General features: G+C 44.6%; 1 protein-coding gene across 4 annotated transcripts in view; it reads left to right on the top strand.

Annotated features, from left to right (window-relative positions):
- The first annotated feature begins 5,149 nt into the window (after positions 1 to 5,149).
- KCNT2 (potassium sodium-activated channel subfamily T member 2) overlaps positions 5,150 to 25,834 on the top strand; it is a 211,238-nt gene continuing 190,553 nt past the window's right edge. For all 4 annotated transcript variants that reach the window (XM_087719176.1, XM_087719175.1, XM_087719174.1 and 1 more), the window contains exons 1-2: positions 5,150 to 5,362; positions 6,712 to 6,807. In XM_087719176.1, the coding sequence (XP_087575302.1) occupies positions 5,328 to 5,362; positions 6,712 to 6,807 (131 nt within the window). In that variant the 5' untranslated portion in view covers positions 5,150 to 5,327. The remainder of the gene's footprint in view (positions 5,363 to 6,711; positions 6,808 to 25,834) is intronic.

Here is a 25,834-nt window from a genome sequence, read left to right as displayed (position 1 = left end):
ACGTAGTGCACAACCAGAACTTACCGGAAATTCCTGTTGCTGTAGCCTTCTTGGCAACCTCTCAGACCGGTTTTCTTCCTGTTTTTTCATTAAATTTGGAGGGATGTCCAGTGCTTGGTAATGTTGCTATTGTGCCATATTTTCTCCCCTTGATGACGATCTTCACTATGTTCTATGACATATTCAATGCCTTGGGTTTTTCCCCCCATACCCTTCTTCTGGCCGATAGCTTCGAATGAGATCCCTTTGGCACTTTGTAAACTCTTTGCAGCCCCCGGTATTTGCTGTAAGAGGCAACTGAGTAAATGTCAAAAACAAAAAAAGTTACTAGAACAACTGAACTGAGTGTGGGCTCAATCAGAATTACTTTAATTGATGGCAGGTATGTTCTGACTACTTAACCTGAGTTTGATATGTGATTAATTCTTAATATAGCCACAACCTACATGTATGAGGCTGTGAACAGTTATGCAGCCACATTATTGTAGCTTTTAATTTTTCCCCACTAAACATTTCCAGTTTTTCAATTGACTTATACAGCCTATAGAGTATGTTAAAGGTGGAAAAAAATGATTTATTTTGGTGTTTTTTTTACATCTCAAAAATCTGGCATTTAACAAGGGAATATAGACTTTGTAGCTCCACTATGGAGCCCCGAATCCTCCTTTCTTGCCAGTTTTGTTTTCCTATTAGTTTTTAATGTGAGCCTACAGCATAACGTTTATTTTTTGGTTCTGTCTCCTGGATTCCTGGATTAGTTACTGCAGTTTTCTTGGCAGTATTTTGCAAGAGGCTTCCCACTGCCGCCTTCCTAGGGTGGAAAGTGACTGGCACCCAAATCACCCAGCTGGCTTTGTGCCTCAGGCAGGACTAGTACCCCTGGTTTCTAACCTTCACTACTATACCAAACTGTTGTGGCCCAGCAGGATCCGGTTGAGCTGCTGATGGACTTGGATGGCGAGGAACCATATGAGTCTGCCCTCATATGGAGGACCATATGCGGAGGACCCTGGGCAGGGTTCAGACTCAGAGCAGGGACCAGAGAGGCCACCAGGAGGCGCCTGAGGCATGGAGCCTCAGTGGGGAGGATCAAAGGCAGTTTGTCCCTGATGCTCGATTGGGAATGGCTGAGAAACAACTCCGTAGGCAGACTCACAGAAGATGATTAAGCACAGGTGGTTGAGGATTGGCCCCTCCCAAGAGAGATTATAGGAGAGGCGTTGGGAGGGGACATTTGCAGGAAACAACCGTTCGAATTAGTAGTTAAGAAAATCTTATCTCTGTATTCTAGCCGTGTCTGTCTGTTTGGACTATCTGCGTTGCTTCGTTTGAACTATCTGGGTTGCTGCAGAGATACTCTATTGAAGGCGAGTTGCCTGGGCCCTCAGCCAAAGGATTCGTTACCTCAGTAAATTAAACAGTGGCAAACAGCCAAGCCTGTGTTCTGGTTCATTCACAGGCCGGAGGGGGGGGGGGCAGGACACCAAACTAGTTCTGGAATTTTACAAACTTAAAGCTTTAAAGAAAAATAAATCCAATCCTAGTTCGGTCAGTAGATGGGCACAATTCTAAAGCAGTCTGAGTTGGGGAAATATGTTTTCTATCTCAGGTGCTATCTAAGCAGCAGCCGAGAAACTATGTTCTTATGGAAGCAGACCCAACTGGTCCTAACAATCTGGACAAAGTTAAAACAGCATTAACAAGATACTGAATCATATTAAAGGTGGGCTGATTTTATATGGATTAACACTAGAATGATCAACTCCAACTAAAACAGAGCCTCTCCAAGGCTCTCTTTTGGGCACAGGACTCTTCAACATCTTCATCAATGATTTGGACGAGGGGATAAATGGGGAACTCATCAAATTTGCAGATGACACCCAGCTGGCAGGAATAGCCAACACTCCAGAAGACTTAAGGCTGAAGATACAGAAGGATCTTGACAAACTTGAACATTGGGCACTATCTAATAAAATGAGATTCAATGGTGAAAAGAGTCAGGTTCTACATTTAGGCAAGAAAAACAAAAGGCACAGGTACAGCATAGGTGGAACCTTGCTCAACAGTACTAACTGTGAAAGGGATCTTGGAGTCCTAGTGGAGAACCATTTAAATAGGAGCCAGCCGTGGGCAGCAGCTGCCAAAAAAGCCAACACAGTTCTAGGCTACTTAAACAGAGGGAGAGACTCAAGATCATGTGAAGGGTTAATACCACTTTATAAGGCCTTGGAAAGGCCACACTTGGAATATCTGCATTCAGTTTTGGTCACCACGATGTAGAAAAGATGTGGAGACTCTAGAAAGAGTGCAGAGAAGAGCAAGAAAGAAGATTAGGGGACCTGAGGCTAAAACATATGAAGAACAGTTGCAGGAACTGGGCATGGCTAGTTTAATGAAAAGAAGGACCAGGGGAGACAGGATAGCAGACTTCCAATATCTCAGGGGTTGCCACAAAAAAGAGGGAGTCAAGCTATTCTCCAAGGCACCTGAGGGTAGGAGAAGAAGCAATGGGTGAAAACTAATCAAGGAGAGAAGCAACTTAGAACTGAGGAGAAATTTCCTGTTAGAACAATTAATCAATTAAACTTGCCTCCAGAGGTTGTGAATGCAGACCTCTTTTGGCTTGCATGTCATAAGGTGAGGTGGAGCGCAGGGGGGGGGGGTTGTGCGTGGGTGTGCCGCACCCATAATGGAACACGCGACACCCCCCCCAGGGTGCATATGTGTGCATGAGAGGCCCTCTCCCCCATTTTTTGCATGCATTTTTTTCACCCTCCCCAGAGGCTCCAGAGGCTTTATAGGAGCCTGGGGAGGGCGAAAACAGCCTCCCCCCCCTGCCCCCCCTGGAGGCCCTCTAGTTTGTAATTTGACTTCCGGTTTGCTCGTAGGGTCCTCTTTAGTCCTCCGGAGGGCCTCAGGGGGAGGGAGGCTCCTTTCGCCCTCCCCAGGAAGCCTCTGGAGTCTGGGGAGGGTGGAAAATGGCCTTAAAAAAAGGCTGAACTCAGATGGCCAGAGCACACATGCGCGCTGGCCAGCTGACATGGCAATACCTGGCGTGCCCTGACAAATGGCTCCGTGTGCCACCTGTGGCACGTGGGCCATCAATTTGCTATCCCGGATAGAGGGTTTCCTGCCTAGGCAGGCGGTTGGACTAGAAGACCTCCAAGGTCCCTTCCAACTCGGCTATTGTATATTGTATTGTATTGCTTAATATGGCAGGCATACATAGTCCAGCTGCTTCGAAAATGTGCAAGCATCAGTTTAACCAAAAAAAGGTACGCTTCCTGTTTTTTCTTCCTCGGTCCTGTCATGCCTGATTACATGGGGAAGTGAAAGAGGTTGGGAAATAGCTGCAAAATTATACCTCAACCTTTTTCCACTACAAGTTCAATGAAAGTTCTGATATCAATGCTTCCTAAAATCTCAGCCACTCAGTAACCACATGAATTCTGAGGGCTTTGTTACCAGATGACCACGGAAGAGAAATACTTTGCAAAGCACCAAAATGCACTTCTTATTATAAGAATACAGTGACAATTCATAGCATCAAAGTGATGTAGTTATTTATTTGTAGGATTATATGGATGCTACCCTCATATATGACTCTAAGCATTTTACAATCCTTAAAGCACACGATTAAAAACAAAAATGGTTTCCTACACAAATTTATGGAAATTATCACAAAGAACCAAGATCAATATTAGTGTAATAAGAACGGACATTACTCGAGAGGAGGGTGTCTCTGAAGGAGGTCAGCATCCACCCCCCCCCTCCTAGAAGAATGAAATATTTTAGAAACTATTAAAATATTTCCCTGGATTGAAAAAAGGAGAAACATGTTTTAAAGACAAAGCAGCTGCTGCCCTCCTCTCCCTTCAGCTCCAGGTTGATGGGATTAGGACAGAGGCCCCGGGACATGATAGGGTTAGCCCTCCACCTGAACAGAACTCGCCACAGGGCACCTGGGGAGACTGCATCACTCAGCAAGATACAACCAAGCCTGGGACTCAAGGTAACCTACAGTTACCCCTGCCTGGCCCCACCGGAGTCTGACAACCAACCAGAATACGTTTCTTACACAGGGACAGGAAGCTCCAAGGTGGGGGGGGGGCAAGAAAAGGTATAAATCTCTCCCCCCCCCATGTGCTCATTTTGCCCAGGACATCAAGGCACGTGGTCCTGTCCACCATTAAGCTGCCTTTCCAAATAGCCTCCAGGTTTCCACCGTCTTTCTCCCTACTTGGAACTGAACCCAGACGGACGTTTCTTCCACTAAATCCACCCAAATAACAAATCTGAATACAACATTTTTCCTCTTCGAAACAATTAGGATTGGAGGAACTAAGAAAACGGTTCCATTTCAAATTGCTATGAAGGGCGCAGAGTCAAGTGTAGGTTGTAAAGTCTGTACTTTCCAAAACGATTAGAAATGAGCCACATATTTACCATAGTAAATAATAAAGTATTGTAGGAAGTTATAACCCAGCCCTCTCCCAGAAATATTGAAAAGGCAGAATATTTCTCTGGATGTGAAAAGGAAGAAACATGCTTTAAAAGACAGAATAGCTTCCTGCAGCTTCCTGCCCATCCCCCGTTGTCCACTTTACATAATAAAGAGTTCTCCCCTTCAGCCCCAGAGTAATGGGATTAAGACATGATAATATTGGCCCTTTACCCAACTCCCCACATGGCATCTTAAGACTCAACCAAACCTGGATTCAAATCGCAGCCTAGAGAGCTGCCCCTGCATTGGCCTCGTGGGAGTCTGGCAACCAATCAGAATGCAAGCTCAAGATCAAAGGCCAGAGAGGACATAAAACCAGGGACTTTCAGCTTCTCTTCTCCACCAACGCCGAATCACGTGATCCCACCTTTTCTGTTCAGGAACTCCAGCCACGTGGTCCTGTCCACCATTAAAACCATCTTTCCAAGCAGCCTCCGGGTCTCCGGGGTCTTTTCCCCCACTTGGAGCCGAGCCCAGAAGGACGTTTCTTCCAACGGTTTAAAAATAACAAAGCAGCAGCCGCGGGGCCTCCCTGCGCCGTGCAGCCACTGCCCCCGTTTGCCCCCTCGAGGGCTTTGGGCGGCCCCCGAGAGCCTCCCCTGGCAGAAGAGCCGCCGGGAGCCCAATCTTGGCTGCTGAATCTTTGCTCCGCTCCGCCTACAGGCGCCTTTCCCAAAGGGCTGCCGCCCAGGTGTGCCCTGCGCAGCTTCCGCCGTCTTAGGCCGCTGTGGCCATTGAGCCGGAGCGATGGGGAAGGGGCGCGTGTGGGTGTCTGGGAGAGGAAAGGAGCCAACGCGGCCATCGAGGAGGGGCGGTGGGGGAAATGCGCGCGCGTTCACGTGACACGAACAGATATAGGTACACACACACACACACACTCGTAATGTGCCTTTATATATACATATACATATATTGTGTTTGTGTGTGCGACAAGGTGGGGAAGGCTTTCCTAGAGGATGTCTGTCTGTGTGTGTGTGAGGCAGATTAGCATCCGGACGTGGACGGAGCTAAATGGGACCTTTTCAGCCTGCGGAGGTTGGTCGGGGTGTGTGTGTTTGTGTCTGTCTCTGTGTGTGTGTGTGTGTGTGTGTGTGTGTGTGAGTGATGCAAATGCAGAAACTTGGAAGTTAACCGTGGTCCGAGCTAAACGCGGGTGAAGCGGGCTGCTGAAAGCGGCCGAGCCTTCCGTCTATGAGCGGCTTAGGTGATGCGGAAACTTCGGCCAAGAGAGCCGCAGGGGGAAACATTGCTCCGCCTTGCCTGGCGCCCCCTTTCCTCGCCCGCTGAGTCGGGGAAGGCGACGCGCCTGGGATGGACCGGGACTCCCGAGGGGCTCTCCGGGAGAAGGGCGCGCGCCCCTCCCGCCGTCTCCGGGCAGAAGGCAGGAAGGGGGGAAACGCTCCTCGCTGCTGGCGTTTCTGGAAGGCGACCCCACCTGCCTTTCCTCGGCGCTGGAAGCTCAGGGCGGGTTCCCTCACAGGCGCCGCCGCTGCTGCTGCTGCTGCCGCTCAAGGGGGCCACCTTGCAAGGCGGGCTGCGCCCGTCACTCGACACCCACCCCGGGGTTCCCTCCGTCCGCCCAGCCGCGCCCCTCTCTCTGGCCTGGGAGCGAAGGAGCGAAGGACCCTCTTCCAGCCGCCGAACCTTCGCCAGGCAGGGAAGGGCCATTGGCGGAGGCGGCGAGGTTCCCGGTGCGTCACCGCATCCAGGCTCCCGAGGGCCAATCCCGACTGGCCGGGCTCTCAGCGGCAGCTCCAAACGGCCTTTGCATGGCCGGGGAAGGGCGGCCCGCGAGGACGGCGGCGGCGGCGGCCGAGCCTCTCTTGCCCATCCCGGCAGGCGGAGGGAGCCGCGCGCGCACCTGGAGGCGCTGGCCGGTTGGCTGCGGTGCGCGCGCGCGCCCCCTCCCTCCCTCCCTCCCTCCCCCTCCTCCCGCTGCGATCTCGGTTGCCAAGATAAGGAAGGGGGAGGGGGCGGCTGGGGGGGGGGAGGAAAAGAGGCTTTGAAATGAAACTTTGCCAGCAGGTGCGGCGGATTCTGCTCGCTCGGCTTGCGCGAAAAAGGGAAGCGCCTGGTGGCATCGCCCCCTCCTCCCGGGCGAAGTCCCCGTTTGGGGGCTCCCGTGTTCGTCCCGCCTCTTACTGCCGCCGCCGCCGCCGCCGTCCGTAGCCCCGCGAGGAGCGCTCTGACCCTCCTCTCCCTTTCAGGATGGTCGACCTGGAGAACGAGGTCCCTCCGCTTCCTCCCAGGTACCGGTTCCGGGATTTGCTCCTGGGGGACCAGGGATGGCAGAACGACGAGAGGTGAGCAGGCGACGGGGAGCGTTTGTGCAGAGGAAGGCACGGGAGGGGGCGGAGGGGGGGGGAGAGGGAGGGTGCCTGGAATCTGAGGTGTTCCTAGAAAGAGGGGACGCGCGGCTTCCATTTCTTCTCCCTTGCAATGGCTTCGGAGAGAGAATATAACTCTGGAGCGCCTGGAGAAATGCATCTCGGCACCGGAGGTTTTGCCCATGTCTCGCATAATGTCCGTACAGTTTATGCCTAAGGATGAATTTTGATCCTTTCTTTCCTAAGCTTTATGGGTCCCCTTATTCTTCAGCCCTTTGTACACAAAGCACATGCTGCTTCTTCTACATCTTTTCTATCTGTTGCCAATTCATATATTTGCTGTGGGTATCCATGTGCATATAAGGATATTGCATGAATACACTTGAACAAGTATGATTTTGCCTATGGCGCATGTATGCACGTATGGAATTGTTAGACTGGTTTCTGTGAAGAGTTATTAGCTCTCTTCTTCTTCTCCTTCTCTTGATTTTTTTTATTTATCCAATGGCCACGTCCTCTTGCACATCCTCACTTTCCCCTTGGGTCTTTCCTACTTCTCCACATTCTGTAATGTCTGAAGCCAGACTGATGTTCACCGGTCCTTTAACTCTTGGCAAAGACATCAATATCAGTAAACTTTCCCGTTTGAAGGAATAATCTGCTAATAAGGATTCTCCCCCTATCTCTGTAGGCTTTCTGAAATGCATGGCCACATGCTGCCTTGGCACCACCTGTCCTTTCTCCGAAAAAAATAATGAACATTTATATATAAGTGAGGCATTTCTAAAAACCAAACCAAGAGTCAGTTTTAGAAGCATCTCTTAAACGCATTTGCATCCTTTCCTTATCCTCTGCCAGTCTCCCAACCAGGGGCTTGAAATAAGTATGGGAAAATCACACGTCTGCTTAGCTTTCTCATTGCTGAAGCATCAGGTCTTCCCTGACGAATCACTTGGACCATTGGACCCGTTGGAGCTAAATAATGTCCACCAAATACTTTATTCCATTTTGCTTTTTTGTATTAATTAGATAGGCTAAAATTCTGTGCTTATGGCTGAATCTCTGTTACTGGTGAAAGCGGGAGCTACAATGTATGTGCAGTTTAATGCATTTTCCTTGAAATAAAAATGATTCCTTTTTGATTCCAGTGGAAAAGGTAAAGAACCGTCTTACATTTTCTCATTGTGCTGCTAGATTTAAACCTTTTATATTATTTAGAATGTATTTTAACACAGGCGTACATTACCATATGATATAAAATATCCATGCCCATGTTTATTAGATATAATGCTTATTGCATTAAGTGTAAGCGTGTAAAGAATTGGATCTCCTAGAGAATTGATAGTGTAGCCCATATGATACCATCCATAGTATATCAATATAGTAGTGACAGGTAGATAACATTGAGAGGTGGATCTTCTGGCCTTCCTTAGCACTTGACTTGAGGAGAATCACAATTAGGTCAGACCTTTCCCCCCCCCCCCCCCCGATTGCGTTGATTATTGCACATTACTAGATAATATATCTGCCAGGGCATTCAAAACAAATTACAAAGCTGAATGGATGATTCTGTGACATCTCAAGATTATCTGATGTTTGAGCAACACAAAGAACCCCTGCAACATGGTCCTTCCTGTTATATTCCTCATAATATCTTCATGAACACCACCGTTGCCTCTCCTCTGTGTGCTGGAGGACACACAGTGCCCCATGTCAATGATCAGGTATCCAAATTAATATATTTACTGTGTTGACTTCCTCCACCCCTTTAGTAAGTGTGGCTAGTTCCAGTTTACTTCCTTGCTTTGAAATTGGATGTGGCCTCTGGGCAATTTTATACATCTGAGCTTTGAGCAGCGAATAATTTATTTTCTACAAAATTCTGATAACCATTTTTTTTAATTATTTAAATGTAGAAAAAATGTGAAATATAAAAACCTAACTTTAAAAACTGTTAGAAACAAAAAAAAATGAAAAGGAGAAAAAAATCCAATGAGCTAAAAATAATAATTACCATTAATTGATTACTAGTGACTGGATAACTAATATATACCATATGGTACCATAGTATAATCAAATACAAAATATTATTACAGTATCTGCTAAAATAGTACAGGTTGCTTCATCCTTTGATTAGTAAAGAATATTGCTTTTTCCAAAACACATAAGTTACGTGTTTCAAAAAACATTATTTCTGTAATATTGTTTTTCTGATTTCTTGATGTGATTCCTTTAATGACCTCTATGCACAATACAACTATCTGTAATCAGATTGCAAATCTTAGTATATTTATTTTATTTTTATTAAATTTATGTATTTGCCTATCTCCCCAATAGTGTGATTCTGGGTGGCTAATGTAATTCAAAATCACATTAACCTCTTTAACATTTAAAGATTTTCCCATGAATATAAATACCATATTTAAAAAAGCACCAACTGGTTACATGACCATAACAGATAGGTCTATGAACCCTCAATTTTTTTTTTATGTCTCCAGTTAAGATAATCTGACGGTCATTCTTTCAAGAATTCTGGTACATTTAGTATAGTTCATACTAAATCCAGGTAAATTTTTGATTCTCCTTGTGTTACTCACTGAGTTCATACATTACATGGTGGTTTATTAGTAAGATGGTTAAGCATGGCTAAGGTTAGCTTTGTGAACCAGAGGGATACTATATCAGACATTGAGTTTTCTGATGAAGAGGAGTAGATGAGATATATATATATATATAACTACAGAAGGTTCATCATTTCCTTTTGTATATTGAAATAGGAGTCGAGGTGATAAAAGGCAAATTTCTATTAAATGGAAAAACTCTTAAGGGAGACCACTTAGTGTTTTTTTTTCCCCCTTTCAATTTTGATGTTTTATGGTGACCAAGCCACTTGAATTACAAAAAAGGCACAAATGATTCTGGCTGAATCATTAAAAGTGAATATGGGAAATGAGAATAGTATAAAAACAACATTAATTTAAGGAGTATTTATTGATCATCCTGTTTAAATTGAGGTATATAACTGTTAGAGACACATTATCATGCACTTATTAGGTGCTTTCAATTAGTACCTCACATCCTTTACAAAAATCCAAGTTATATAAAGGAGACGTGTACAGTTTGGTCAAGTTTTCCATTATTCATATGAAACTTAATTAAACATAATTTTGAACTAACTTACATTCATTTGGAAAGTCTTGTGATGATTGTACTTCTCTGAGAATCTTATTTCAGACAAAATGCAACTACAGTTATTGTTTTTCTAATAAACGCTTATGAACAAATCAGGTGAGAAAAATCTGATCTCAGTAAATGTCCCTAAGAATACGTTTTATATGCTTCGTTATAACGAGCTTTGGTTTGGCTTGGCTTGGCATGATATGTAAAACTATTTATTGGGGGATTAGTGATACGTGATTCCCAGATCACGACTTCCACACACTACGGTTAAAACTTCACAAGGACGATGGGCCTCCTCAGGAGCTGCTTCTTGAAGGATGGGGGTTGCCTTCTGTACCCACTAAAATACATTTTGCATTGTTAGGCATTAAAAGAACCTTCAAGAATCCCACCTTGCCAAAAACTGTTTTCTCTATTACACAATTGGGAACCAATGAATTTTGTCACTCATCACTGTATTCCTCACCATCTTTAGGAAAACATCTTGGAATGGAAAAAAATGTTAAGAGATAAGTGTTTTGAAAGGGATAGCAATAAAGATGCCGCTGCAGTTCAATAATCCAAAGTTTATCTTGGTACCATCACTATAAACAATATAGAAACTTCACCTGGTTAATATTAGTAGTTCTTTATTGAAAAGGGCTTTCACATCCCTTGGTCTGTTGCCAATGCACATCTTAAAAGAAAATGTTATAAATGCCCTCTCCCTCCCTGTTATTAATTATTTAATTTATAATTATGTCTTCCATTGCTCCATTTATAATCTGATTATGGTCAAATAATTGATGGCAGGTGAACTCAAGAGCTTGAATTACCTTCTTGCAGACAATTCTTCCAACTATGAAGTCACTGGGTTGTGACTTTCATTTTACTGTTATTTGGAAAGAAATGCTTACATTTGTAGTTGCAGTACTGGGTATGTCTTGTTTTGACCTTCTATATAATACTCTTTTTATTGTTTTATTTTATAATCTTACTATTCTACTGTTATTTTATAGTATGTTAATTGTTATGATCTGTGGTTAGAACAATAAAATTGTGAATCCATCTAGTTGGACATCCAGGTGCCAGCAGCTTTCTATGTTATTATTTCACTAAATTAGGTGTGTGATTTGTTTTAGCTGAAAATGCCAGGTTTTTATGTACTTCCCAAAATGCATTTGCAAATCTCTTGGTTCTGTAACATGCTGAGACTCTCAAAAATTTAAAATTATTTCTACACATGTTTTGGGCTTTTACTTTGACTAATAAAAGTCCAACAAAATGAGATTTGGGAATTCTGTTCTGTCTTGGCTTTAATATTTCTGATCACCACATAGAAATTTGGAGAGATGAAAGGACTCTTTCATAAAGTATAGAACCTGATACTCCACCTTAGCAATTAACAACATGCTGCTAAACAGCCCTAAATGAAAGTTTGTGTGGAAGTTTATGTATTCACTCCTGGCTTTTGAAGAAGAACTCTTGTGGTTCTTGGTTGTCAAAAACTGAGAACAGAATTAGAGAAGCATGGAAAATGTAACATGTTTTCTTAGTTGAAGAGCATGCGATTATTGAATTGTAGAGGCTCAGAAGCATTTACCAAAAAGAGCACCAGCAGGCCTATTGCCTCCTTGAATTATTGGTATTGTATTTATGGAAATGTTTATCATCTTGCTTGAAATATCTAGGAGGGTTTATAATGTAACAATATGGTGCTACAATCAAAAACTAAAGAGTGGTGGAAATTGTATAAAGCTGAAAGCAAATTGCAATTTAAGTTGAGAATGAAAGATTGTTCATGGATATGAATTGCAAAAGGCTAAGCCAATTAGGAAACAACTTTTTGCTTTTGTGGTGATATTGTCATTTATGTGGATGGCTGCTGTGTATATATTTTCATAGAAACATGATTGCTTTTAGGGGAAAAAATGGTAACATTGCCATAGAAACTGTCAGCCTCACTGATAGGAAATTTTTCTTCATTAAATACTTCCTAACATTGTAATCCTTTGGGAAGCAGATAGCTCAGCTATAGAGTCATGTCCAACGTTGATAAATGGTAAGTCGCAAGTGTGTCACTGACAGCAGTGGTGCATTTTGTAAGTTTCCCGAAGGATTATATGAACACATGGATAGAGATTTGCAAAGAGAAAACCCCGTTCCCTTGTCCTCTTCTTCTTGTTCATGCTTTGTTACTATTTCTCCTTTCACAGCTGTCCCTGTTTGGTAAAGCGCCATGCATGTTAATGATGCCAAACGAACAATTAATTGGCATCCCTCTCCGTGCCCACATTTTTCCTCCAGTGCTAAAGTGATTCATGAGTTGTTCGTTGTATGGAGGGGTTTGGAGGGCTCTGGGACCACCGTTCGTTCCATTCAGATTCTAGACAAGGTGGGTTGGGGCTCCGGCTTCACAGTTTGTACGTTTGTATAGATGGAGTTGATACTGAAATCCTCTAGGATTACACGGCTTGTGTCTTTGTTGGAATATTTTTTTCCCCATTCTTCCTTCCACTTCAAATAATAAAAGCAAATTAAAATGTTAGGTGGGCAATTCTCGGAGGTAATTTTATAAGCGTCCTTGTGACTTTACATGGAATTTCTGCCCAGGGCATTTTTGTGTGTGGGAAGTGGTGGAAGGAGCTGTATAGAATATTACAATTGAAATGAATGGGCAGGTGGGACAGAAATCAATTGGGATTCAGCTGAATTTGGCTAACATTTCCTTCCCTCCCTCCCGCCCTCCCTGCTGTTTCTTTCAGTCTTGGTTTTTGGACATAGACACTGTAATGTAAACGGACCCCTCGTCTTTGACTTGAGTCTTGGGAGATCCACAGGCTGGGGAGAATCCAGAGCTATATTTGGTGATTAGCTGCACTAGGTAGTAGAGTAACAATGAAGTGGAGATTGATAGGCTGTCATTCAGGCTTAGTTGCCCTACAGGTGGACCCTAACACTAGAGGCTTATCAGTAGGTCCTTGGGTCAAGGCTGCACTGGGTTAACAAACGAAAAAATGTTCACTGTGGGAAGTAAACTTCTCCCACTGGGCTAAACTTCTTCTTAGTCTCCTGCCAAGAGAAAGGAACTGTGTGGCTGTTTACACAATACGGGACTTTTTCACATGCAATTTCCTCTGTGTGCTCTGGGTCAAAAGGGCACCACTAGTTATATGTCAGATTGCTTAAAGCATTATATCAGGAATGTGCTGCATAAATTATTTGGCAGAGTTAAAGCTACATTAGAGAAACATACAAGGAAGTGTGTAGTGCAGTTGTGTCTTGCCTAGGTTGGAGATACTTGCACTGAAGACTTGCACTGAAGCTGTGCCGCCCTGTAAGATCAGACGAAGACCTGGAAACTCTCTTGCTTAAGATGACTTTTATTAGAATAAAGAACCTTGCAGATGTGCTGAATGTGTTTCCCCTCCTTCCCATCTTATTTTCACGTGAGAGAGAGGGGAAGCTGTCTGAGAAATGTTTGGAAGCCACTTTTTTGGCATGGGCCAAAGCCACCTTGCTTTGACAGTTGCCCTGGTAACACGGCTTCCCTCTGCTTCTCAAGGCCACCCTTTATATCCTCTACAGCTACTTTGGCTAATAATAAACACATTGCCAGAATTTTGACTGGTCAGCTACTTTAAGGAAACTGATAGAAGAACCCACCAAATCCCACATTAGAGAGAGATTCCATTGAGTTGGAAGAACATCTTGCTGATAAGACTCTTCATCCCAAAAATGCAGGTGGTTGAGAGAGAGAGAGATGGATTTTCCATGGTGTAAGAGTAATTATACCATAATGAAGCCATATGGACAGATTAGGAAATCAATTTGTATGATTTCTAAATGTTCCACTGTTGGTTAAATACACTTAGAAATTGTATTTGAAAAATTATGGTAAGTTTGGAAAAAAAAACATTTTTTCCAGTTTATATTAATGCTTTAAATGAGATTTAAACATTAGCTGTAACTCTTGAGTATAACCATGATTGTTTGTATTATATCGTTGAGCTCTACATGTATTTTGTCATTTTAGTGACTATTTTAATATCTGTTGTCCTATTTTGGGATTTCTCCCTAGAACAGAGAGCTCCAGCTTTGGTGCCCTGGGATACTCCTGCTTACTATTCTTAATAAATTTAAGGTATAAATCTTACGGCTCTGGCAACATTCCAGCCTAAAAAAAGATTTATATGGGAGTAATTATCTTTGAGTAGAATGGGATTTAATGAGTAGATTAAATTCAGTTGCAAAAATGGAGTTTACTACTAGATTATAAAACAAGTGATAACTTTGCTGTATTGGATCTGAGCCCACCCAGTCCTCCTCCTTTTCTGTCCTTTGCTTTGCACTAATAGTTAACAGAGTCAATAACTGAACAAAATGTTTCCTGAACGTTGCTATATTATATTACAGGAGCGATAAATGAATTACAGTTCTTATAATAATGGACAGGCATCCTCAACATAATTCTGTAATGCCCCATAGGTTAGGGAATCCAATGACTGTTAGAACAATTGGGGGGGGGGGGGTAGGGACAAAGTCATAATGAAGATTGCAATATTCTTGAACCTCCAGGGCCGGGCTAATTGTCTCGACCCTTTGTTTGACAGGTAGACAACCGGTGACCTGTTGGGTCAGCCTTTCAGAGACATTTCCTTACCCAGAGAAACAGAAGGCCTACTGGCAGGCAAAGAAGCAGTGGGAGTGGGAGAGACTCCCAACTCCTCCTGGATTTCCCCATCTCCTGTTGTTTGTAGGAAGCTGGCAGCACTGGAAATCTCTCCTTTCTGGCTGACCTGCAAATACCCTGCCGTTCCGCTGGGAGGTATCAAAGGGAGCTATGACCATGAGGAAAACCTGATCCCTGCTCCCCAACCTGGCATCTCCTCCCAGAGAGGAACAGAAGACACCTGTCAATGGTCTGTGTCCCCCAGCCAGCCCCCACTCCAGCAGGCATGTTGCTCTCCATCTTTCCCTCGCCCTCCACCCCTGCTAAAGAGATTTCAAATTTCAGTCTCCGTTCCCAACCACCAATTGTGCTCATCTGTTTGGCCTTGTCACCAGCAAATCGGGTGCAGGGGATGCGGGAAAGAGAGTGGGGATATGGTTCCTCTCCTCCTCCCTTCTGCCATGCAACAGATGGGTTTCTGGGAAGTGTAGTTTCTGGAAGGCAAAACTGTATTGCAAGGGGAATCATGGGTCCTGGCATGAGCTATAAATTAGCTCATTTGAGTTACCTTAGTTCAATAATTGTTTTCCTTTCTAGTTTCACTCAATTGAAGGTTACCAGCAGACATGATAATTTTAGTACTGTATTGTAATTATAGGATATTCCAGAGGTCACATGTTCTTGACATTTCCAGCACATGCAAAAACAAATAAATATATACAATTCTAAACTGAAGACCAGAATTGGGACCGGACATTTGTGGTATGTTCTGGCATCCATGTCCCTGGACCCAATTTTGTGACACTTTTTACAGCAGGTGTCAGGTGAGTCCTATGGTCTTAAGCCTAAATCCATTTTCCTGAACGGGCATTTTTTCTGCAGAAACTGACAAAAACTGCCAGAAACCAGCCCCCCCCCCAATAGCTAATCACAGTCATGTGACCACAGGATGCTTCACCCAGTCTTAAACTTTAGCTGGTTGCCAAACACCTGAAAGGGGGGGGTCATGTGACCACGTAGAGTGGGGGGGGGGGAGACAATGCAACATTTTTAAAGCCAGAAGGGTTTTACGTAAAGCACCATTTCCCAAGCTATTGTTCTGACCCGGCCTTCACAAGCAGTGAGTAACCACTTACTCATGAGTAAAACAGTCCACCTTTTAAAAGAGGGCAGGAACAGTCTTTATTCACGTTGGATAGACAAAACTAAATATGAATTAAAGCCCTACATGGCATCGGACCTGGGTACCTGAGAGACAGCCTCCTGCCAGTCACCTCCCAGAGACCTATTAGATCGCACAGACTGGGCCTCCTCCGGATTCCATCTGCCGGCCAATGTCGGCTGGCGACCCCCCGGGGGAGAGCCTTCTCTGTTGCTGCTCCGGCCCTATGGAGCGATCTCCCCGTTGAGATCCAGACCCTTACTACCCTCCCGGCCTTCCACAAAGCAACCAAGACTTGGCTGTTCCGGCAGGTTCCACCACAAATCTGTGGTAGACTAAAGCGCGCTCGACGAAAGGGCGTATGTGACGTCATCACAGCGCGACAAAAACGGCACGCTGTGAGCGGTAAATTTAAAGTTAACGCGAAAACCTTACCCTAACCCCCCCCAAACCTAACCCTAAACCTAACCCTAAGCCTAAGCCTAACCCTTAACCTAACCCTAAACCTAACCCTAAACCTAACCCTTAACCTAACGCTAACCCTTAACCTAACCCTAACGCTTAACCTAACCCTAAACCTAACCCTAACCCTTAACCTAACCCTAACCCTAACCTTAAACCTAACCCTTACCTTTATGTGAATCGGCTTGCTTTAATTTTATTTTAATTTTATTTATTTTTAATTTTATTTGTCGCGCTGCTGATGATGTCACGTACGCGCTTTGATCGGGCGCGCTTTAGTGGACCGCGGTTTTGACGGGTCACGGTTCCGGCAGGCCTGGGGCTGTTGAATTATCCAGCCCCATCCTAAGTTATGAATGTTCTTGAGTTTTTAATTGTTGTTTTTATTTTTTTATACCCCCCCCCTTTCTTATTTGTAAGCCGCCCTGAGTCTTCCGAGAGTGGGCGGCATACAAGTTTTAATAATAAATAAATAAATAAATAATATGAACAAATGAAGATCTTTTCATCTTCTGAAACGGTACAAACTTATTGTTTTGGGTTGCTGGGAGGCTGATCTTTTGCGAGTGGCTCCCGAAGAGCCGGGCACAGCCTCAGGATTGAACAGCCTTAAGGTGAGCAGGCTCACGAGCAGCTGCCCGGCAACCCCCCCTTTCCAGCTGGGCACAGCGCCATTCACTGACCTAGGGGTATCGCCAAGCCACGGGAGTGCCTGTTCGCCACCCTCCGGCTCCCGCTGCTCGGCGCCTTCAGAATACCCCTAGGCCAGTGAATGGGGCTCTGCATGGCTGGAGAGGGGGGTTGTGCGAGCGGCTTTTCCTCTCCTCGCTCGCGTGACTCCCAGGCTCATGATGCCCTTGCCTAACTCTCCCTGCAGAGCCAGGGCATCTCCGCTGCTGCCACCGCCCGCCGCATGGCTTTTTCTGCAGCTTTGAAAGCACGGAGGTAGGATGCCGAGTCTCCCGGCAGTTGCCGCTCTGGGAGTACCCTCTATGGTTGAGGGCTGGCTGCCGGCAGAGCCTACTCCCAGGGTAAGAGAGCAGCCGCCCGGCAACCCCCCCTCTCCAGCTGGGCACAGCACCGCTGATCCACCTAGCAGTATCCCGAATGTGCCAATCAATGCGAGCGTCTTTGCCCCCACCTCGTTCCCACGACTTGGCACCATCGGGATACTGCTAGGTCGGTGAGTGGTGCTCTGCCTGGCCCGGGGGGTGGATTGTCCAGGGGGCTTATTTTCGGGGGGGCTTATATTTTTGCCCAACCGAAAAATGTGGCATGGCCTTAGTTTCAGGACATGTCGTATTTTCAGGGAAACACGGTATTATAACACTGAACAGTCATTGCTGGCCATATGTCAAAGATTATCTTTAATCTGCATATATCATATGCAAATATACATTTCATATCCGTGCAGTACGTTTGCCCACACTGCCACTGCTTAAATTTTATGTGCTTACACTCCCTCAAATATAAATATATACTGAAGAATTGTATAAACAGCCTTTGACCATTTGGTGCTATTGTTTAATGTCTTGATTAGAAATGTTCACTGTTTACTAGCTGTCAGTATAATATAAGCTTCTCTGTTTACTTTTATTATGAAAAGCCTGGAAGAGTGGACTTGCCTGACTTTGTTTGGAGAAGGCTGGGTTTCCTTGGAAGCTCATGAGCCCCGATCAATAGAATCAGTAACTTGGAAAGCAGAAAGAGAACTTGCATATTATAGAAGTGGGCTCTGGGGCAGCTTGCGACAGATGCCTTTTCCAGCCTTTAAGTGTTTACTGTTCTCAGGGAGGGAGGGAGGGAGGCACTCAGGCATTTATTCATCCACAGGGCGTCCCTACCACAACCGATTCTGAGTGGCATACAATTTCCCCTCCACAAATCAGGATAAAAACAAAAGAAATTGATCTCGTAAAATAACATCGTAATAAAAACACTTATAAAAAAACCTGGAATAGAATATATTTGATAAGTCACAATTATTTCAGTAACTTGGGGGGGGGGGAAATACAGGTAGTCATTGATTTACAATAGCAATTGAGTCCCAAATTTCCGTTGCTAAGCATTGTTAAGTGGGTTTCACTCCATTGTGTGACCTTGTTAAGTGAATCACTGCAATTAGCAACACAGTTGCTAAGTGAATCCGGCTTCTCTGTTGACTTTGCCTGTCAGACGGTCGCAAAAGGTGGATCACGTGACCCTGGGAGAGTAAGAACCGGTGGCCAAGCGTCTGGATGATGATCGCGTGACCACGGGGGACGCTGCCCCACTCACGTAAGTAGGAAAAATGGCCATAAGCACTTTTTTCAGTCCCGTTGCAACTCCAAATCGTCACTGAACCAATAATAAATTCAGGGGACTTAAGAGATATAATTCCGGGACTGATTAAACCTTATTACTAATTGGTTCTATTGGTGTTTCTCAAAAAATGAGATATTGGAATGATGTATGAGGAAATGTTATTGATGTTTAAATATATTTATGGGGAAAGCGATAAAGAATCATAAAGAGAGAATGGTACTGTTTAAAGACAAAGGTGTGAATGTAGGAGAAACACAACAAAATGGGGGAAGATGAGTACAAATTGGGTAAATAGTATTATATACAGTGATATATGAAAGAATCTAATTACAATGTATATATTAAGGTTAGACACAGATTAGGTATATTTAATTGTATTATTGATGTTAGCATTGGGTAAAAAGTATATTGACCCAGTCAGTACACTGACAATAAAGTATATATGGTTGTTAAAGGAAAATTACTACATACATAAATACATACATACATACATACATTACATACATTACTAAATGTTGTCAATGGAAAAATACCTCTACCTGTATGTGGACTCCAGGACTTGTTTCAATAGCTATGATGTTTTAATAGACTTTGAGATGCCCAAAAGAAAAGTGTCATTTAAATGTCTGAGAGAAATGCTGTTCTGTAGGTTTTCTTTCTCAAAGACCTTCTACATCTGATGGATATTTTAACGTCTAAAAGCAAAATAACAGGACTGGATTTTTAAAGGGAAAAAATCTTTGCAATTGATATTCAATGCCGGAATTGTGTCTCTTCTGCACCATTCATTCAGCAGGAATCTTGACAGATATAAATTACGTTGTTGCTTTGTCTAAGAGCTTTGGAAATCCTATTTTGTCAGAGTGCCTTCAAAAAGTGAACTAACATTTCGAAACAAGCAATCATAACAATATTACCAAGATCTTTTTTTAAAATTGCCTGGAATCATGACAGTTGCATTTATCCGATGGACATCAAGTTGCAAGAATACCAAGCAGGTCTTCGTCTGTATTTCTTCTGATTCTAATTCAATTTGAGGAAAGAGAATTTGATTTCAAAATTATTTTGAAAGAGAAGATAATTTGTGGATAGTATATGAGGTTTTCCTGCACTCATTTAGTTATATGAAAGAGCCCGTCCTAGAAAGCCTCTGGAGCCTGGGGGGGGGACTGCAGAAGCGGGGGGGCCCTCACACGCATAGCATTATGGGTGTGGCACGCCTGCGCATGACCCCCCCCCTGCATTCCCCCTGCTTTTGGCACGGGAGCCAGAAAAGGGTTAGTCATCACTGCTTTATAGCATAGATATATTTCTAAGCAATAATTATGAAGAAATACTGGTGCATGAACTTCTTCATGAACTTCTTTGCATTTCTTAAGGTACTGGAACAGCATTTTAAAAAGAATCATGCTGTTCCTTCCTCTCCACTTGTCTGCTTATTCAAAGCGTTTTGTGAAATCTCTATTTCCTTAATCGTCTGATTTTTGAGAGCTTTAGCTTTGAAGGTTGCTTCAACTGTCAGATGTTCACCTACCTTCTACAGGTGACCCACAATTGGTTGGAAGAATGAGGAAGACTTATGACACAATACGTAGGACAGAAGATTCTGCTTGGAACGTCCAACAGGTTCCTTTTATCTGTGGCTCTGTTTGCTCATAACCCCTCATGCCATGGCTCTGTCCAGCTTTCCTTTCTTAGGGAGTATATGGATGCCTGCGACCAAATACCTCCTCACCCTATTCTGTTCTAGGAGTTTCTGTTCCCCCTCTGCCCACCCCCCACCCCCAAGAGCAAAGTTCTCAGCTACTTGTAAAAGATGGACTGGGTCTCCCTAAAGCCTCTTACAAGCACTCTAGCAAACTGCCAATAATAGCAGGAACAGCCACTCCCCAGTTTTGTTGGAAATCACGTCAGGCTTTGTGCCAGATTTCTTCCATCCACATGGCCATTGAAGAAGCTTTAGATCATTTCTCATTCTTCTACAGACCAATCTTCGAGACTTTGCCTGCAGCATCCAGCCATGCTGAAAATGCATCTGGTTTTCCATTGTTTCCTCCTAGTCTAAACATTTATCTTCCTCATTACGTACTTCTGCTTCAATCGCTCATCTTAGTGAATTTGTTGGATAGGTTACCCAGACGGAGCACGATGATGGCACGCAGCAGATTTTGCCTACTTCCTGGCCTCTTTCAATACTTCCATTTGCAAATAACTGTAAACCTAAAACACCAGACTATCCACATCTTACAGTTTTGCCATTTGCCACAAGTGGTTGTTCTCTCCCCCCCTCTCTCTCTCCCTCTGCCTCTCTCTGCCTCTCTCTCTCTGCCTCTCTCTCTCTCTTTCTCTCACACACACACAGAGAGAGAGAGAGAGAGAGGAATCACATTTCTTGGATCAATCAAAGTTTTATTGATTAAATGTGTATACTTACAGATAAAAAACTATGAAATCCATAAAGTGGTTTCTCAGGTAACCTAATACCATGCTGTGAAGGTCTTTAAAGATGGCAATTGAACTTGAACAGACCTGGAAGCAAACTGGTGCCCAGGGCATCTCACTCAGCATGTGCCATGCCAGCAGCATCCAGAACCGCCTGCACTGGCGGCATGATTTCCACTGGGCAATGCTCAGGTAGCAGCCCCACATGGAGCATGGAGAGGTTGGCAATCAGCAGTCCTAAAGTGATCAGACTGGGCGCTGTGTGTTGGGTTTTTGGCTGTGTTCTTTTAATATCATTTTACTGTCTTCAAATCAGTATCATCTTCCTTCCAGTTAAATGCTATGATTTGTGACGCTTTCCACCCTGAAGAGGGAGAGAGAAATAAAAGCAACTTACCAGGCACTTCCACTCCCTGGCAATTATTAATTTGTTCTCATGACAGGCAGTAAAACAAGTGTGTCTGGGATGCCATTTCTCAGGGTTTGTCATTCCCTTCGTTCTGCCAGCTGAACAAAAAAGAAGCGCAGGGGATTAACGGAGTAGCCCCCTTGATAAAACCTGGGCCAAACCCCCAGGTAAAAATACCAGTGGAAACACCGTGTTGGCATCAGATATAATTGAGATGAGCTTTTGCCAAACTGCTTGGATAATCAAGTGAAAATTTCAGCAACAGAAAGCAATTTTCACCATTAGACAACTATCAAAATAACAAACCTCCGAGGTCTCCAGCTATTCTTCTAGCCAGCTGCGTTTACTGTACCCTTGTGCCAAAACAATCAAAACCTTTCCATTATTCCTACACCTCTACTACTGTAGTTTCTCCCATAGAATATTATACTTATACTTATAGTTGTTGTTATTTTATTGCTGCCAAAAGATTTACAAGAGCATTTGTTTCTTATTGCCCAAATAAATGCCTGCTGGATTGCTTTCCTAGCATATTTTGTAGTTTTTATACATTGCAGACTCCTCTCTCTCTCTCTCTCTCCACAAACCACAATGTTAAAAAGGGATACTATAGTATACTTCATTTTGCTATGATAATCAATTGCAAATTATGTCAAGGCAAATGTGAAGTAAGAAGTTTGTCTGACTGGGATCAGAGTTAAAATTTGACATTCCACTTAATAAAGACCAGCTAGAGACAAATAAAATAGCCATAGCTTACTGCTTATTTCTACCATTCCGTTTCCTGGTCCTCCTACAGCTATTCAGCTATTTTGCTTTGACAGAGTCAGACAAATTTAAAGGGTCATCTGTTATTGTCTAAAAATACGCGTTTCTGAACCAGTTATCATCCATGATTGGAAAATGAGAGGTTTTTTTTTTGAATATGTGAACAGCTGAAATCTCTCTAGAGATTTCTTGAAACTGTTGGAACACAAGCATGAATTGTAGCTAATAAAAGAAGGATCTCATATCAGGCTCTGCCTCCTCTGATGTAACACCCCAAATGACTCCACGTTCTGGATTTAGACAACGTCTGAAAAAAAGGGACAGTGTCCAACAGGCCAACTTCAAAAGACAATATCAAAACAGAGGAATCGGTAGAAAACTAAATATATATTTTTAGTAGAGCGGATGAAGCCTCTGGGGTGCCTTAACAAATGACTTTGTCCTCCGTTTCACCCGAGAGTCTCTCTTTAAACTGCTCTATTAAGCTTCTTTCATTCCAGCCCACATCCTGGGCTAATAGCGGAACATTTCTGGTCTATTCCCACACTGAGCATTTACTCGGTGAGATCTGATGGATTTTCACAGTGGGCAGCTGCTTGTTTGACTGGCCTGTTGAAGCTCTCGGGTGTCACAGAATTGGTGCCTTTGTCCAAGTCTGGGCTGATCTGCATGAGAAAGGGGTCTTCCCACTTTGCAGTTATAAATATTACACAAGATTCGCATATGGGGAAATTGCCTGGTCTTAAAGAGACAAATAATTTCTACTGTTCAAGGAAAGTACTGAATTGCCCAGGGTTTCCCATCATTCCTCTCGGGCAGGGGGACTTGTGCTTAGCATGGAAGGGGCTGCAGCCACCGTAGCATCAGCAGCACTTTCTCTTTCACACACACACACACAAAGCCTAAGGAAAGAGGCACCTTTTCTTCCCTCCCTTCTTCCCTCCCTCCCTCCCTCCCTCCCTCCCTCCTTTGTGGAGAAATAGCACGCTGGATGTGAGAAAGGGCAGCTTAACAGAAAAGGAAAGAGAAATGAGAAAGCAAAACCAGATAGTGGTCAGGTGTTGCAAAAGGGTAATTGGATATGAAAGAAAAGAAAAACATCTGATGAATCTTCCAGAATATCCAAGCCTGTTTTGGGCTAAAATATGATTTGTATCTTTTTGTTGTTTCAATATTTTTTTATTCTTACTAGAAGATTGATTACTTGGTTCACAGATGATCCCAACCGGGTGGAAGTCTGGCCGTATCAGGTAAATTTAGTATCTTAGTAATTAATAACTAGGTTGGCAGAGCATCTGATAAAATGACCTCCAATTGACAGTTAGTAGCTGGAATTACAGACTTTTAATTTTCCAAGTAATGGGTATTTGCAATGTGGCAAGCAAGAGAGAGAATACAAAAGGGGGTTTGGTAGAAAGCATCCGATCCAACATTTGAAATCATCTCTGAATTGAGCTGCACAGATCCTAATTTGTAACCTTGTTTCTGATTAAATACATGGCTTAGTACTGACTGTTCATCCTCCTGTGCGCTGCGTGGAGAGTCCAAGCATGGGTTAAATTCAGTCCTTTCGCCCAAGGACTGAGTTCATTTTCTTAGCCACGCCTCCTCTCCTCATTGAGGACCAGTTCAAAAACTCAGTCCAGCCCAGTTCGGACGCGTTTTTGGGGAATTCCTCATTTTTTGGGTGAATAGACTGGGATTCTCCTAGTTAGATAGAGATTTTCTTATTTTCGTCATCATCGTAATCAGGAGAAAAATTACGCTTTAAAACGAGGTTCCTGTTAAACTGCTGAGAGGACTTCAGAGATTCCTGGCTCTCAGTTTGCTAACGGAGCCGAGGTTCGTTGGGGCGCTTGTCCGGCGGCGGCTGGCGAGCGTGGGGGTGCCAGGAGACTTCCTTCCCCCCCCCAGCTGTCATTTGATTGTTTATCGCCCGGAGATCTTGGCGGAGGCTCCATAATACATCTGGCAGCTCCCTTATCGTCCGAAGACGCGCGGTGGCCAATTTGAAGCCGTTTTGGGGCGCTTTCAAGCTCCGGCCGTCGCAGCTACCACGCTTTTGCTCTCAGCAAGCAGATAGCCGCGAGGGAGGGGTTAGCCTTAGTTCGGGGTTCCGGCAAGGCTTCCTCCCCCAAGAAGACCTACAGCGAGCGGCTTGGGAAAGCTTTGGCCCTCGGGTCATACTCCCGTCCGGAGGACATTTCTGCGAGGCATGCAGCTTCTATCGATTCGCGCCTGTGCCAGGCCTCCTGCTTTTGCAGCCTTGAAGAGCCTACAGGCGGAGACATCATGGCTGAAAGAAGCAAGAGGGCGCCAGAGGACAATCCAGAACCCTCATCGAAACGCAGTAGGCCAGATCCACCCGAGGTGGAAAAGGGGATCGGGGGCACTAAAGGGGAAGGGACCCCCAACCCCAGAGGTGGCAAGGCCTTATCCAAGGCTGAGGCCCGCAGGCAGAGGGCTCCAGAAAAGACCTTTGAAAGGGCCATAAGGCTGTCCATTTCATCTGGACAGCCATCTAGGGATCCTAGTCCCTTGCCTCTTGCCCTCAAGAGGTTTTCCCCCCAGGATTCTCCAAGGGAGTATAATTCTCCCCCAGTTATGGAGGAGGAATTTCAAGCCTCTTCAGCTGCAGCTTCCCTGGACAGTCTTCCCCCATCCAGGAAGAAATATGCCCTTTTGGCTGCTCTACTCTTGAAGAGAACCCAGTTCCCTCTAGACAGGCTGACAGGGGGGGGGGGGCGGGAACATCAAGATCCCCTGAGGATCAGGGCCCCAACCTGTCCTCTCAGATGCAAAGGGCCACTGAACGGGCCATTGAGAGGGGCATAGAGGCTGGTGTTCGAAAGAAGCTCCAGGCCTCCAAAGCCGCTTCTGCCAAGACTACCCAGAAGCCTGTCCAAGCCTGGGATCAGGTACAAGGTGCTCCTTCTCCAGGCAGCTCTATCGCCACAGAGGAATCTGTCCTGGAGGAGGACAATGCAGAGGAGCAGAGGAGTTTTCAGAGGATGAGAATCCTCCTCCTGAAAAACCTGCCTTTACTGTCTTATTCCGCCCTTCCATATTGAAGTCAATATTGCATAAGGCCAAGGCTTCTACTCAATTGGGTATTACTACCCAGGGTTCCACTGACATCTCTGATTCTCAGGATCTGAAGGAAGGGCTTTTTGATGAGACCACCCCGGCACTGGAACTAGTGCCGGTGCCGGACATGTTTGTCAATGCGATTCAGCGCCAGTGGGCCCAACCGGGCTCCCTGACCAATCCCAGCGGGGTAGACAAAAATCTTTTCTCTGTGGAGAGCAAATAAGACGATTTGTTGCAACTGCCACAGGTGGATACCCCAATTATCTCTCTTACCTCCAGTTCGGTCCTTCCCGCTGACCTCCTTGAGGGGCTCAAAGCCGAGGACCAAAAGGCAGAGAAAGCCCGCCAGAAAACCCACCAAGCCGCCGCTTGGCCCATAAGGGCTTCTTCCTCAGCTACTGTGGCTGAGCAGCTGAGAGCTCATCCCGCTTCAACAGGGTCCAGGTGGAGGCACAATCTTAATAAGATAATTGCGGCTATAGAATATTCGGCTGACGCTTCACTCAATGCAGCCAAGTTTGCCTCCCGGGCCTTA

The sequence above is a fragment of the Thamnophis sirtalis genome, unplaced genomic scaffold (genome assembly GCF_051295495.1).
Source record: "Thamnophis sirtalis isolate CommonGarterSnake01/CBP01778 unplaced genomic scaffold, rThaSir2_p1.2 scaffold_7, whole genome shotgun sequence".
Classification (NCBI taxonomy): Eukaryota; Metazoa; Chordata; class Lepidosauria; order Squamata; family Natricidae; genus Thamnophis; species Thamnophis sirtalis.
This window is presented reverse-complemented; position numbering and strand designations above follow the sequence as displayed.